Source organism: Antrostomus carolinensis, unplaced genomic scaffold (genome assembly GCF_000700745.2).
Source record: "Antrostomus carolinensis isolate BGI_N321 unplaced genomic scaffold, ASM70074v2 scaffold29848, whole genome shotgun sequence".
In the NCBI taxonomy this organism is placed as follows: domain Eukaryota; kingdom Metazoa; phylum Chordata; class Aves; order Caprimulgiformes; family Caprimulgidae; genus Antrostomus; species Antrostomus carolinensis.
Window position 1 is genome coordinate 27,649 of NW_010335469.1, and position 16,863 is coordinate 44,511.

Sequence of the window (16,863 nt, forward strand, 5' to 3'; positions counted from 1 at the left end):
ATATGATCTGTTATTCCAACGGTATCAACTGTATTTTCTCCTTTGACTTGTGACCTCAAAAAGATAACAGAAAGATTATCAAATATCCATGGTTCTGTTGAATAACATTCTTCTCAGGGATATTTACAGGATAGTGAAGTCCTTTCGCACAGATGTTTTAGGACTGGATTGCAAAATGCTCAGCAAATTTTGTGAAGGCTTAAAGAGAGAAGACTCTCACTGTTTGAAGAATAAAGTTTTTGAAGTCATGTGAATATATAAAAATGTGTGTAGAGTAATTTAAAGGGGAAACAGGATTCCTTATTTACATAGTAACTAGTTTTTCAAGCTTTGTCTTGCATCCCAAAGCCTGTAGTGCGATTTTAAAACTCCAGTGGCAAAGCAACTGAGCCTTGGTTGTTGTATGCCATCACTTCAGTCATGAGGAGGTCTGTAGGCTGCACACGCTGCCTTCATAGTTCTCTGGGTTAAGTATACTGCATGCACATGAATTTCAGAACACTGACCTGAGTGGAAAAATGCGTACATACATAATACATAAATGTCCATAAGGCGGCCTAAAGTTTGGTGATTCACTAAAATTCAAGCCTTGAGCATATTCTTCACAGGGTTTTTTGCTCTAGACTTGCACAATGTTAAAGAGGAATAAATATGCATTAAACACCACTCAAAGTTTCATGCTTACAAGCTAGTAAATAGTTGTACCTTTAATTTTTATTTCTTATGGAATACATTTTCTATGAAGGAGGTAAGCAATTTTTTAAATAATAAAGTAAACATTATTTTCATTTAGAGAAAGAAAATAAAACAGAAGACCCCTTTACTGTTTTGGGAAAGGACATTGTTTCTGTCTTTCTAGACTTCATCTAATACTACATTTAGACGAGCAACACAAGTGTTCAAAGATTCAGATTTTTGGCTTACAAAATTATTCAAGTCTAATTTTGTTTGTGTGTGTGTGTCTGTAACTTCAAAATGCTTAAAAATTGGCAAGTTTCAGCTGCTGCATTCCTTAGAAACATGTACCTGTTGTTGTAGAATTCTTGAGTTTGAAGTCGGATGATCCTTTGGGGTTGTGATATTCCGAGTCCTCAAAACTAGCACAAACAACTAGTAAATGTGATTCAGAAAGGTACTCTGAGTATTTAATCTATCTGTAGTATTAACATGTAGTTATTAGGTAAAGTGAAAACGGGAAAGAAGCTGTAAATTTTTTGAAGATATGGGAACAGATGCACCTGATAAATAATTCATAAAATGATGCAGCAGTCTCATACAAGCTAATCCATAAATATTTTATGTGTCTTGAATTTGCCCTAAATTAAGGCTTGGTTTTGGATTTTAAAAGAAGGTGAAGGAAGTAGCACTAAGGAACTAGAGACTTTTCACATATAGCTAATGATTCATATTTCTTACAAGGAAGATGCTACATTCTTTTCAGGTAAAAGGAGAGGGAAGATTTGAAGAAAGCTAGGGGAGAATGTGGGGGAGAGGAACTTAAGAATATAAATTTTAGCTTCGTAATGCAGATTTGAATTGAGCCTTGAGGAATAGTTTAAGGCAAGATGCCGTGTGGAAGTTTATTAGCAGCTCACACTGTAGAAAGATTCTTCAAGGATCTGTGACTTTGAAAGTGTCTTAAATATTATGCAGAGTTACATTTACAGTTTTCTTTTTTCTTTGTAGCCTGATATCTAGTTTTTGTAATCAAAAGCTCAATATTCTGTTCTGCTAGACAAAACATGTCTTCACCCTTTTATATTTCTTTGTCACTGAGTGAATTTAGAAGATACTGACACAATATGGAGTTTTCTCTGAGGGTAACAAATTCAGTTTAAGAAACAATTCACTTTCACAGTTAAGAGATTCAACCTAATTTGGAAAGTTCTAAGAGCAGTGGTATGACTTGTGATGAACAGAAGGGTCAAAATGGGAGGTGGCAGGTTCTGGGAGAAGACTGCCTGAAGGTTTAAGCATCCCCTCCAACGGCAAAAGGGCAAGTTGTGAGAACACTGCTCTCGGTTCCCGACACTCGCTCCTGCCTTAGCATGTTAGCATCCTTGATTTCTGCTATCAGAAATCACCACATAACAACTTCTGGTCGTACTGATGTAACCTGGGCGGTTTGCTTGATGCTGACAACTTGCCTTCCTAAGGCTGTAAATCAGTCTAGAATTTTCTAGAATTTTCTTTAAGACTTAATCTAACTTCAAGCCCTATTTATGTTCAATTATTTTTTTTTTCCTACAGAGATTAAATTATTTTCCAACTCTTCTAAATTACGTCTCTGCGACCCATTTTGACTTGAACATGTATTATTATTCTTCTTTGCTTCCCCTGTAATTAGTCATTGTATGTATCTCAGATGTTCTCTTGAAATTATACTAGCGTGTTTTTGCAAATTCCTTGCTAGTTTTCACTCTTTAATCTGGACCTCGGAATTGGAGTGATTGGTAATTGTACTGCCTCTAACAGCCGACTGATATGGCTGGTGAAATTGGGCAAACTTTCAGCTACATAAATCTTTCTCCAAATCACTGAAAGCTTGTGTGATTTTTCCAACTGTGTTTCCAACAGTCATATCATGAAAGAGAGGATTACTTATTCTACAGTAACTGAATTTTCAAAAGGTATTGTCAAGGCTACAGAATTTGCTCTGCTTTGCTGCTGCTAGCTGGTATAATAATTTATTTCTGCTTACAAATGTTGTTATATCTACTCTTTCAAGAGTCACAATATACTGGATTCTTTATCGCTGCTGTTTGAGCTACTTGGATGCATTAACTTGGTCTATTTTTCCTTTAAATTCCTTGACAAAGTTTAGAAATTATAAGCTACCTCAGAACTCTCATATCCAGTATTAAATTCTGTACAAATGTGATGATAAATCAATTCTGACAGCTAACTAGGATTGTAAAAGCAAGCTACAAGAAAAATAATGAGTGGAGGTGCTAATCTGAAGGAACATTAATCAGCCATTCAGTATCTGCTACTACAAGATTAAACTTGTAAGAAACTTTTCAAGGCCAGTGTGATGTCAGCAGCCTGGTTAGTGACTGGTGTTTAACTTTTATTTTGAAGTATTTTGTGAAGCTGGTGGCAGTTTGAGCTTATAATTTAATTCCCTAGTGAATCACTAGTAGATAATTTGCAGTGCTAAAAACTTTTCTTATAAAATTAGTTAAGTGATTTGTCATTTTATTATTTTGGAATTTAACAGTATCTCTTTCTATCCTAATTTATTTCTGTAGACATTTGTGAATGACGTGAGGATTCCAGAACAGACATACATCACTCTGAAGTTAGAAGATAAATTGAGATTTGGATATGATATCCTTGTCATAAAAATGCACAATGCCCTGCCACAGTTTTCTTGCTAAAATTATGGTTGTGTTAAATGAAAGTTTCTCACACTCTTTGAGAAGCAACTTTGAAATATTTATTTCTATCACTACTACAAAAATGCCTATTTTAGAGAAAATTGCCGGGTTTAGAATATTGGTGAGAACTGTTGGATAAAGTACATTTCACTGTTTCTCATCACAAGAAACCTCAACTTCAAGTTATGATTTAAAACCTAGTGCGTTGCTAAGAAACATTACTTTTCTTGGTGTCAAATACACAAATATTTGTATCATATGAGATTTGTATACAAATAGAGAAGATTACAAGTAATTACTCAGCAAAAAACTGAATGAAAAAAGGATACCTTAATGTTGTAATAAAAGTTATCTACTCAATGTTCCATTTAAAAATAGTAAATAATTCTATTGTGTATTTGCATAGATGAGTATGATAGTACATATTAATCCTGATAGTGACATATTTGTACAAGTGTCACCACTCCAATGGCAGAATAGGCTACAGAACTGCTGCTTTTCTATAAAATCCATTTGTGAATTGAGAAATCTTCCCACTATTTTCCTTAGCATTTCCTACATACTAACCTTTTTACTGTCGTCAGGGGAGAGATGAGAGTCCCTGAAGAAGCACTTAAGGTAAAACAATGTGCAGTTCCTAGATGATGTTCTGTCACTGTGTAGTTGTTGGTAACATAGGAGGCTTCTTCCCTCTTTGAGTGTGGTTTGTTTGTTTTGTTTTTTCTCTAATGTTATGTAGCATGAAAAATTCACAAGTCAGCTCCAGTTATCCCAAAAATCTTCAGAGGCAGAAGGGTCGAAGCAAACCAGCTCCAAAAGCTCGGAGTCCAAGGTAACAGACTCCACAGCAGAAGTGCAGCACAAAACTCCGGAAGCACTGAAATCTGAAGAGAAATCAATGGGTAAGGTTCATTTTTGCTGCAGAAGCACACAGACTTGGAAAGGATATTTATTTGCTTTGTTAGGCTGCTTGTGGAATTATATAGATAGTAAAAACTCCACATATGTGAGATTTTAAACATACTTGAAGTGTAATTAATAACTTTCAGAATTTAATTTCTGCCCTTTTTAGTGTAGTAGCCACTTGTTAAGAAAACTCTAAAAGGGATGTTCAATCAACATTTATCAGATTTTTGCATTTCTCTTTCCCAAAATCACAAATTTTCAGCACTAGTGGCAGGAAAGTGTGATATTTTTTGCAGTTTAACTGAAAGTATTAGTTCAGGAACAGTTTGTACTTTTTACCACCATCATTGTTAAGTGTGCCTTTTTTTCCTCCTTTTAATCAGGTGGGAGTTTGTTTGTTTGTTTTATAGATATTAACATTCATTGTTAGATGCATCAGGGTAGAATGTAAGTGTTCTGTTGAGGTTTAAAAATCTGTAGAAACTAGTGTTGATCTTGTTTCTGCATCATTTCATATTTATGTAATGTGCCATGGTGACTCTGCTGCGAGTGTCTTAACTTCAGTGTGAGGTTTGTTACAGTTTATTGTTTGTCTTAACACTTGCTGTGTTTCCTGTAACTACAGGAGATAACAACAAGAATGAGAAAGGAAACAGGTATTGTTACTTCCTTAATATGGAGCTGACTACATCTGACTCCTTAGGTCAAGGCTATACAGTTTTATTTAGGTTTAATCCATTTTTCTGGAAGACACTTCAAAGAGTACTCTTCCCCACACATGGGAATCTGTGGTGTAACGAATCTGTTTGTTTTGTTGGCTGACTAGCATCCTAGTAAGGATACATAAAGCCTGTTCAGTATTTCACGGTTCCTATTCAATATGGCTTTTCAGCGTTGAGGTCCTTTTAAATTTTCATAAAGTGCCACAGCGGGTTTTTTTTATCCTCATCTTCCATTTTTCTCTTTACTCTTCCAAAAATAACAGTCAAAGTTAATGATAGGGATTTATATTTGAGTACAACTCTCAGCAGCTTTTTTAGGGATTGATTCTCTGATTGTTGCTGTATATATGCATAACTGTTCACTATTACTAATTACACAAGCATCAGCTATCAAGTTTTTTAAAACAATTCATTGTTGACTAAAGTGTAATGCTGTTTAAAAAAAGAAATACTTACTATCTTCAAATCATATTGAAACTATGAAATTAAACTTCAAATCATTTTGCCCTGGCTATGAAATTATGTATCATCATTAGAATGGCAGTGAATAAAACACTGAATAAAAATGATGAAATTCATGATAGGCAAAGTAACAGTCAAGCTAAGATGGATTTGAACAGATCGTGTTATTTTATATAAAAATTGTTTAAAGTATCTTCAAAACAACTGAAACATCTGTATGATACTAGAATAGCAAAATCTCAGTAAGGTGAAGTATTCTTCCAATAGATCGGGTCAAAACTAATCCACTCAATTTATCATCAAGGTAGAAGTCTTAATTATAGCAGTGTGTTTTTTCTAATTATTCTTTATGTTTAAATGTGTCTAATCATGTGTATACATCCTATATAAAAAATAGCGGTTTTAATTGTACTGTAATTTAACTATTGCCTTTTTTTAAAAAAAAAAAAAAAGGTTGCGCTCATTATTGTTTTACCCAAGGTAACTTTCATCACTGTAGGAGCTGTCAGCAATTTGGAACCTTGGTAACGTTGCAAAATTTGATCAGTTTTTCATGCTGTGAGTTCAGATTTCATTGAAAGGTCAATGTGGGTAAAAGTGAGAATCTTCTCACAGAAATAGCAGTGAACAGCTTTTAGGAATGCACTGCTGTGCTGATGATTTCAAACTGAAAGCAGAAAGTAACGTTTACAGATATATCAGGGTAACAATAAGAGATGTCAGCTGCCTTTGCATAAGCGTTTGTGCCAGAAGTTTTGATCAGGTCATTAGTAAGCTTTTATATTTAGAACTCGGATCAGTTATCCAGCTTCCAAGTTTGTTTTGTATTTCAGCAAATGCACGCAACCAGTTCACTTCAGCTTCCAGGAGAAACGATCCAAGCAAATGATTCTCTCTTCATGTTGTTTCAACCTAAATATCACAACAAAACAGAAAAGTAATTTCCTCTGCTTTGGGCTGACTTTATAGATCTTTCTGCCATGCCTCGTGGGACACCTTTGTATGGACAGCCAGCCTGGTGGGGTGATGATGAAGCCGATGAAAAAAGTGGTTGTAAACCAGATAGCAAGCATGAAGAAAAAATGCATGAGACAGGGGCTTCAGGTAAGTTTGTTGTCTTATTTTCCTAGAAGTTGTGTTCTTTAGTAAAGTACACATGTTCTTAACCAGGGAACTAAACCGATACTAATGTCTGGAAGTGTCATAGATAGTTTGCATAGGTTAAAGCCTATTAAAATTAAGTTAGTTTAAAAAATTTGATCTGTGATAAACTGTGCATTTCCAAAGACCGATTTCACATACATTGTAGCAGCAGAATATATATACTATATATTCTAGTAGATAATAGAATTTATCAGTAAATGTAGAAAATAATGTTACCTGAACCACTATGACTTATCAAGTTAATCCATATCTGTCATTTTATATGCTGAAAATTGGAGATTGCATGGGGATATTTTATCAAAATAATTTCTGAAAATAAATGGTGCTATATTATTTTTGTATTCAACTTTTAGTTATATAAGGTGATCTGTGCTAACATTCTCTCCTGCAATTCAATAATGCTGCATTAGTGGAAATTACATTTCATAGTTCTTGCAGTAAAGATTTATGTAGTCTAAAGTCAAACTGGTAATGTTTATTTCCTCATAATACAGATTTTTTTTTTTGTTAGCTTGTCTATACACAGTATGTATTGCCAAAACTTAAATCTCAGTGTCTATTATTAGGCTTCTAAATCTATCATCAGGCATGTAAATAAAGTGACTGCTATTCTAATAAAGAGAGCACCCTTAAAACTTAATTAGGACAAAATACAAACATGTTTGTTTAGCTGTCTAGACATTCATTTAAGCCCCAACAGTTTTAAATTTGTGGGTTTTTTAAAGTGCTTTAACTGAGGTGGGAATTTCTCTCTTCCTGTAGTAGTAGTTGCCTTGGTTATCAGGGAATGCTGTTTTGCGGGAGTTGGGGTAAACTCTAAAAACATGTAAAATCAAACTAAACTAACGTCAGTGTGATGAAGTTAACGTCTTTGGAGCTAACTTTTTGTCATAGCCTGTAATGACCTTTTCACATTAGTCTAAAGTTGTTACAACTCAGACGTTAAAGTAAATCGCTTGAGATTTGGACTAGTAGAAAAAAAACAAGTGAAAACAAGTTAAAAAAATTAGTAACAGCTTTTATGCAACTTAACTTTGCATATAAAAGAACTGCATCATAATGCAGTACAGTTATATAACACTTTCTTGGTTGTTTGGTTTTTTTGTTGAAAAATTACCGTATTCAGCATGAGTAGATTATGCTATTGTATGCTCCTGTGGAGGCTTTTTAAGTACAGGTTTAATATCCTACATTAGTAATCTCTAATTCTACAGTTCAAATCTAGTCTAGAAATATGTTTTTCAAACACTTTTAAGCATTCCTCAGGAAAACAAATTTTGTCCCTAATGAAAATGATAATGAGAGACAATGACTATTAAATGTTGTTCCACTTCCAATTTTTTTAACAAAAAGGAAAAGCGTGTATATCATCAGTTACAAGGAAAAAGCATTAAGTCCTTGTCTTCGAGTCATGCCATTGATAAACTTGCTACCCACATGATTCTCCTTACTTTCCAAATTACAGGAAGCATTAATTATTGGCTATGAAACCTGTGACTCTCTATCTTGCTGTATATGCCAAAACAGGGATGGTAAAGTCTCTAGTATCTGTGTTTTTATTGCTTAGATGCCAATGTTTGTAGCAAATTAATAAAACAAAAATACAAATTCATCAAGCTTTTTATACTCGTGTGTATCTATCTACATTGTTTTAATTTAAAAAAACATGCACGTGATTTGCCTTCATTAAGTATAGGATCATTACAAAGTAATATCCTGATGTCTGTAGTTTTGATGTCATGCCATTACCAAGTTATGACACCAGGTTCCAGCTTCTACTTAATAACATGCCAATTCTTATTTTTTCATATTTTTAAATTGCTTTTTCAGAAGCATTATTGCATCAAATGGTCTACATGCTCATATATTTATTTTACCAAGAGATTTTTTCAGAAAGAGATCAGTGTTTCTGTCTTAGTTCCTGAGTTCAAAGAAAAGTAGGATTCCAACTTCCTCTCAAACTAATCAAGGAAGTGCAGTCTTTTTCATTAGTAGACAAAAATAAGTTTGTTCTAGACAGAACTTCAGTAAGGGGGATATTTTTTACATGCTTTGTCTTTGTGAAGTCATCATTAGGTGAATGATGAATAGAGAAAATGGACTAATATTTTCTACAGTGTTTAACTGATTCTGTTTGTTTGTTTTCCATATATATATATAAATATGTATATATATAAAAAAATTTGGACCCAGAGCCTTCTTAGCAAGTACAACATTTATTTTTTTCAAAATGTGCAACATATGTTAGAAATCCCTTCTGTTTGTGGTGTTGTTTAATCATTAATTTATCTCCTATGAATAGAACTAATCTAAGTAGAGTGTAGGAATAGTTCTCTTTCCTCAAACTGACAGACTAATAAATCTGCAAGAACGGAATTCAGTTTCAATCAGAACATACTAAACAAAAGCTTATGTGAAATGTTGTAGAAAGACACTGCTGGGGAAAAAACAAAACCTGACATTTTTGCAACACAGTTTAATTTGGGAGGATGTGGAACTAAAATCCCTTGTATAGACAAGTGATTTATTTATCTTGATCACTTAATCTCTGAGTAGGCATTAGTTGTTTGTTTTACTAGTCTGGTTTTTGACTGTTGATATTTTTAGTAGTGTTAGCAGAGAGCCTGAGAAGACAGAGCAGATAAGAGTTGACATTTGCCTATATGGATACTTTTCCTCTGTCTCAGAACACTAACTATGTCTGCGTAGAAGCGTGCAAAAAAATATCCTGAATGTTTTCATACAATTATAAAATAAAGATGTAAGCTTTTCAGGCCCTTTTGGCCTACAATTACATTCCATGAAAACATTAAGTTAATTTTCAACAAGTTTGTGTGTATTTTCTTCTTTAATAAAAAATGTTCAAAAGAGATGCAATTATTTCATCTTTCATGGGCTAAATAGCATTAAGTATTTAAAACACCAATTTGGAGCACACTTCTTAATGCAAACTGCCTAAAAGTAACTACGTTGCAAGTGGATTCGGGTACGTAAGTAAGTTCTTAAACTTTTTGTTCAGTAACTCAAATTGCTAAAGCATGGTATCATTTTAACAAACTAATCCTATGAAGTATCTACTTCATGCTTTAATGATTTGGTACATGATTATTCACTGAATGGAAAAGAAAGCATGAATTATAACAGATGGAGCAAGGTTTAATGAGGAGATTGAAATGGGAGATTTGTTTCTGCTAAGCCAACTATACACAATTAGTCTTTACAGTCTCAAGTTAATAAGATTATTTCAGTGTTACTGTGTTTGTATCTTAATGGAAACTCACTAATAGAAATTATTTGCAAACAGAGCAGAATAGCCTGGAAAACTTTAAAAAGAAAAAAGACTTTCTGCTTTTTTCAGACTTGCATATCGCTCTGACTTAATGATCTGTAGCTCTGCTGGTCTGTATTAAAATGAACAGTTGCATATGCACCTATGATGTGACTTTGTATCTGTGCTGCAATTGTTCAACTTACCTGTTATTAATATTATTATTGCCATGTAGTACACACTCACTTCCTGGAAAATCAAAAACTGCATTCTCTGCTGATCTCAGTAGTGGTTGTAGAATTTTACATCATTAATGCCTTTACCAGAAATCTAAGAAAATATAGCAGTCAACTTTTAAACAGGCTTTTAGAATCTGAAATGATTTTTTTCCATTTGGCTTGAAGTAATTTTTAATTCCTGCATTGAATAACAATATATCAGATTACATGTTCCTTACATTTAAGACATTAAGCGTCCCTTTAAGGTAAAGCAGGCTGTTATTTTAGAAATTCCAGTATAATCAGTGCGTGTAGGAGATTGCACACACATTTAGAGAGAGTAATTTTGATATTATTCCATAAGACAGGTTAAGACAACATTAAAAGACAAAGAAGACAAAGATCTTGTTTAATACTTTTACAAGTTTTATTCTTAAAATTGTATTTTGAAGGCAGAAAAAAACATTTCTAAAAAAATCTCAAGACAGTGCAAAATATTTTCTGAGGCTTCATTCTATCTTTGCAGATGGAAATATATTCATATACACAGGCAATTTCTTCCATATCTGATAGATTGTGTTGAATAGCACAGAACACCTATGACATTTCTTGTCCAGGTTGCCAAGTAAAACTTTAAGATTCTGACTATTTGTGTGTGTGTGTGTGAGTTAAGAAATAAAACTTTAAAAACCAAAAAATCCTAGAAAATGTAATCGAATCTGCTGATGTCAAAGTGAATGTTACTTTTCTGATTATCATCTCTGAGATTATTCTGGGAAAGAATATCCCTGAATCTCCATTTGGTTAAGCCTATGATTTCCCAAGTATTACGTAGTTTCCCTCTTAGTCTCTCCTAGACTCATTGTTTCATTAATAGTCTCACTACACCTCTGTAGCAGCTAGTTGTTGCTTGCCTTGTAGAAGCTGTGACACAGTTGTCTTTTGTAGCTCTAGACTTTTGTAGATTAAGGGCTCCTTTTGGTTCTTTCAGCCCCTTTCCTTTCACTCTTGCCAGTTCAGAAACCTCCTCAGTTTCTGAAGATTGCAGTTTACAACCCATCCGTCCCCTCATTTTCCCCAAATGCACTTTTGATTCCACACAATTACCTTTTTTGCTGTACAGATACTATGCTTGTTCTATTTAAAAATTGTAGAGCTGTGGTGACCACTATCTTCAGTATTAGCTTGAAGATTTTCTCTTAAAGCTATCTGTATTTAGTCTGATACATAATTTCCTTCATCTTGGCAGATGGCTTTTTATAATAGGATTTCAAAGGTAAGGCTGTTTTATAGATCACTCTTTGTAACATTTAGAAAGCTGTAAGGACTTGCAGTTAGCATTTGGGTGAAAAATTCCAAGAGGTGGTTCAGATCAGGATCTAGGTTAACTCTTCTAAAAATGCAAGTACTTCAGGCTTGAAAACAGGATTTTTGAGTAATTGATATTAACTTGTACTTCATATATTTTCCATTATATAATTTCTCTGAATTTTTCTAGTTTAGAAAAATTTGCAGTTTAGTTGTAGTCTCACTTCTTTTGATTAAACTCTCTCTATCACAATTTAGATTCAAATGATATTATAGCATCTGTTTAATAAAAAATATTAGAATAAAATACTGTGCATATCACTGTAAAATAATCAGTTGATTTCAAATGTTAAACTTGGTGCAGACAGGTTTCACAGGGAAAATTTTTTTTATTCAATTGGCCGCCAACGTGGATAAGCTGTTATAGATCCCCCTCATCCTAAGCCTACCATACGTCTCATGCAGTTTGGCTACAATCTTACACTTTTCAAAAGATGGTGATGAACCATTTATTTCATATTTACTGAGAAATATTGTTTATTGTGTGGCCCAAAAGTAGAAATATTTCTGTATTAGCTAGTTATCTTTTGAAGGAACATGGAATACTGTATTTTGTATCTTAGTTATTGGTTATGGGAATTGCATGGAATTGTAGGCTTGAAGCTCTGAATAGAACCAGAGGGGAAAAATAAAGGTACATATGAACTGACTCCCAAGTGGACTACTCTCCTGTTTAATGAGAGTAGAGAGAGAGTAATGAGAGTAATGAGAGAGTTGCATACTGTAAGGATCCTGGCTCTAGATTATACTAGAGCTTGATCCATTCCAGCTTGTTAGCTGGATGAAACAGAGGGTAATGGTAGTTTACCTGAAATCTACTAGCTGCGAAGTGTGACTTTTGTTTATTTCTATGTATTTTCTGTCTAAACACAGGAACTTTTTAAAATGACCTTTGCATCAGTAAAATAGATGAATTCTATATTGTTTGTCTACTGGCATAAGTTTTTTCAGAAAGGGAACTTTTCAGAATGTACATTTCTGTTGACAAATTCTAAGTGAGATTTTTGCCACTGTACACTCTTTACAGCCAAAGCTCATGCTGTCTTTTCAGTAATACTTTTTATATGCAATTCTGGAATTATTTTTCCAGAACTAGGTTGTTCAATCTTCTTCACAGTCTTCCTGTTTATTCCAGAAATTACTCAAGTGGCCTTTACAGGAGTTCAGAAACTTCTTGAAGAACCTGAAGTGCTGTGAAATGTTTCTTATTTTTCTTAATAGGATGCAGCACAGATGCCAAGCAAGCTGAGGAGCAATCTGCAACTGCAAGTGAAGAACTTTATCCTTTCTGTAGGGAGCCGAGTTATTTTGAAATCCCTACAAAAGAATTCCAGCAAACTTCACAGGTAGCAGAGAGCACTATTCATGAAATTCCAACAAAGGACACCCAAAGCTCCCATGCAGCAGGTGCAGGGCATGCTTCCTTTACCATTGAATTTGATGACAACACTCCAGGAAAAGTAACAATCAAAGATCACGTGACAAAATTCACATCGGAACAGCGTCACAAGTCAAAAAAACCTTCTTCCTCCAATGGTCAGGACCTGCCTGGGCTTCAAACAGTTATGATGGCCGCAGAGAGCAAAGTAGCAGATTGGCTAGCACAGAACAATCCTCCTAGAATGATATGGGAACCAACAGAGGAGGATTCCAAAAGTATTAAGAGCGATGTTCCAGTGTACTTGAAGAGACTGAAAGGTAAAGTGAATAATTCCAGCTATGATTATTTCTGAAAGCAGTGATCCCTCACCAGCATCCAGTGAGTGGATCCCTGAGCCCTTGTGGAGTTCATTTGAAACCGCAAATACTCCACACACGTGCAAGGATCTGTGTGGGGAAATTTTATTTGAGTATGAAGTCTTAAAAAGAGGATAGAAAACCAAATCCTAAATCATCTTACAATAAGTATACTCATTGGAGCTATTCCAGTACAGTTGAAAACATCAGGTATTTAAAACATTGATCTTGAAAGGGAAAAGGAAATAAACCAAACCTTAGTTAAATTTTATATATTTCACTTTTTCCCATGTGTAACTATAAAAAACTGAATTGCTTTTTAGAATCAAAGCTCTGAAGTTCAAATAATGCTTTTAGCAACTCCTTCATTAGCATATGTTCTATGAATATTCATGTAGTCTAAGAAAATAATTTATGGCAAAGAGCACATCCTGTAGTTATTCTGCTTAAATTATCATATATGATGGAGTCAGGTTTGAGTCAGGAATCTGAAATAGACCCAGAGATGCATTTTTTATACTAAACCTGCAGAATATTGTATTTATAAGAATGCTGCTGTTGAATGGAGCTCCACGAGATTATACATGTTAATTTACTTCAGACAGTGATACTTCAAATAAAATTAAATCGAATGTTAAGTGTGAAAAGTGTAATTTCTTTCGGATGCTACTGAGCAGAATAGAGAAGAAAGTAGCTCTGATGTTCAGATGAAGCTTCCACTGATGTACAAATTTTCAGAATGAAAACTTCTGAAGAACTTTTTCTAGCTCTCCTGTTTTTAATTTCAGCAGGTTAACTTCCATTCCTGTTTTCTTGATTCTGCAACATTGTCATGTCTAGCTCTTAAACCAGCTGGGACTGGATACAATGTGCTTTGTCTTACTGATCAAAAGTCTGCTTTTTAAGGCTGACTCTTCCATATTAAGCTAAAATTAAAATTCTGAAAACAGAATTATATCCATGTGCTAGCATCAAGTACGTAACATACTATTTCTTCTAGAGTGTATCACAAAGCATTCTTTGGTCTTCATGATACTGTGTGATATTCATGAACATTCTTTAAAGCATTAGCCATGTAACTTTGATAAATAGGAAAGGCTTTGTTTACAAGGCCTTAACCTTTTCCTGGCAGAAACTGCTCAAAGTTTGATAAATCTTCATCTGAGAGGTGTAAGTTATGAGGTGCATATGGCGATAATAAATATCTAAATTTTCTCATCTTCTGTGATGTTTGTCTTTGTATTTTTTAAAATCATAGAGAATATACCTAGCCACTTTGAAAGTTTGATTTATTAAAAAAAAAAATAATTCTTTTTTCTGCTCAGCTTTTTCTTACAATATCCTGTACTGAAGTCGCACTGCTGAAATTATATGACTTTCACTGTGATGTTGATATTTATTGTAATTATTTACAAGTATATGAACCATCACATCGTTTTCTTAAGCACTGTACAAATAAGTAGCAAACAGGAATGTAAGTTCAGATTTCAGTTGTATATTCAGTGCTATTAGTATAAGTAATATTTTGAAATGTGTGTTTACTGTTTAACTGAAGAGTAGCTGCGTATGCTCACTATGCAGGTGAGAAAACCTTAAAAAGCTATCCTCTTGAGAATAAAAAAGAATAAAGTCTACATTCTGTGTATACATCAGTAAGACCTGAAAAGAGTTTAAAGAAGGTAAAACTATTCCTTCTCAGGAACTGAGCTAAAACTTAAAAATGCAGACACTTTCACTGTACGTACAGTTGCTCTGTGTTAAATGTGACTTACTGTGTATGAATATCCAGCCATCTATGCATTTTCAGGTATCATTACAAAGTATATTTATAGGCATATATACAATTTATTAATTACATGATCCTTATTCATAGATCTCAAGGTAGTTTGTGGAACTAATAACAACCATTTTACGTGCATATATCAGATGCTGAGGGGAGTAAATGATGGAAAAACTCATCATATGTCTTGGAAAGAGTAATAAAGAATTAATTCCAATTTTCAGTAGACATTTCTCATGATAAACTGTTGTAAATGTGTGAGGAATCCAGCAATGTGAACTGTGGCTCTCAATAGGTATTTTCAGCTACCGAAAGACCTATTAAGGTTTTTCTTTTTCCTCTTAACCCTGCCTACAGTGTTTCAGTAGTCAGTTGTAATCAACTGTCTGTGTAACAAAATGAATGTAATTAGGAAGCATACTATAGTACAGCTGGCAAAATACTGGTAAGTATTCACAGATGAGAATATGGGTGAAAAGGGTAATTCAGATGCACTGCTGTTACTGATCAGGTTATGGAATGTTTCATTGTTTCACTCATAGGAAGTTGATTGCATTACTAGAAGCTGTACAAAATTTGCAGAGCCACGTGCTGGTAGCTTTTGGAGTCTAAACAGAAAACCAATCCGAAATTCATTCTTTCTTAGTTTGCCAATTTCTTCTATATGTTTTAGGCTGTTGGATTTTTTTTGTTTGTTTCATTGTGCTGTATATTCTTTTACTTTGCTTGTAGGGAATAAACATGATGATGGTACGCAAAGTGATTCAGAAAATGCTGGTGCACACCGGCATTACAGTAAGCGGGCAGCACTTGAAGAACACTTAAGGCATCATCATACAGAGCTGAAAAAGTCACACCAGAAAGTCCATTCCACAGAAAAGCAGCCAGAGCAAGCTGGTTTGAGTCAAACTGCTTTTATGATTGAGTTTTTTGATGAAGACCATCCTCGAAAGAGACGTTCTTACTCTTTTTCTCAGAATGTTGGAGCTCTGTGCCCAGAATCTCCAACACCTCACGCACGAACTGAAAGAGTGAAACCTACGTCAGGAGAGAAAGCAGTCCCTTCATCTGTGCAAGCTGGCTCATTGCATCACAGAGCAGTACATGGTGTTCATGCAAAACTTCTAAAACAAAAATCAGAAGAACCCTCTGCTGCATTACCTGTCTTACAAGCTGCATTGTTAAGGAGTTCAGGAAGCCTTGGCCATAGGCCTAATCAGAACCAGGAAATGGACAAAAAGTTGAAAAGCCAACATATTTCTGCTGCTACTGAAAAGGACAATGAGGATGACCAGAGTGACAAAGGTACTTACACTATTGAGTTGGAAAATCCCAATTCTGAAGAAATGGAGGCCCGTAAAATGATTGACAAGGTGAGAAACCTAAAATATATGCTGATGTTAAAGTAGTATGTGATGTGTGGGCAACAGTCTACCACTTCAGTTCTACTTACTAAAGCTACTGCAATAATACAAGTTTTTAAGCCAGTCTATAATGATGAAATAGGGAATGTCATAAAAGCAGCATTAGGCATTTGGCTAAAAATTACTTCTATTTGATACTGCTGTTCTTTTAGTTTGGTAGTTTTAATGCGTTTTCAAAGTATTTAAGTATTGTAAGAATACTAGTCAACAGAATTCAATTAACTGGTATTTTTTCCACTATGTCCCTGTGGAAATAGTCACCTGTCCTATAGTCTCTGTAGTTTTCAGTATATAAATTGGTTCCATCCAAATCATCATATATAAATAGATTGTAAATGTTTTCTATACATATGAAGAAGTATATTCATTAACAGTATCTTAAATTTCAGCATTCATTGTAAAGAGTAAGTATAAGAACGCTTTCATTTTCCAAA

The 16,863-nt window shown here is 34.2% G+C and overlaps 1 protein-coding gene across 1 annotated transcript in view; it reads left to right on the forward strand.

The window, feature by feature from the left end:
* Positions 1-16,378, forward strand: part of LOC104530084 (centrosomal protein of 170 kDa-like) — a gene marked incomplete at its 3' end in the record, with an annotated part of 23,737 nt that extends 7,359 nt beyond the window's left edge. The window contains exons 3-8 of the mRNA XM_010174565.1: positions 3,252-3,330; positions 3,940-3,998; positions 4,120-4,282; positions 6,440-6,574; positions 12,710-13,186; positions 15,738-16,378. Of these exons, the coding sequence (XP_010172867.1) occupies positions 3,252-3,330; positions 3,940-3,998; positions 4,120-4,282; positions 6,440-6,574; positions 12,710-13,186; positions 15,738-16,378 (1,554 nt within the window). The remainder of the gene's footprint in view (positions 1-3,251; positions 3,331-3,939; positions 3,999-4,119; positions 4,283-6,439; positions 6,575-12,709; positions 13,187-15,737) is intronic.
* Positions 16,379-16,863: the final 485 nt, after the last annotated feature.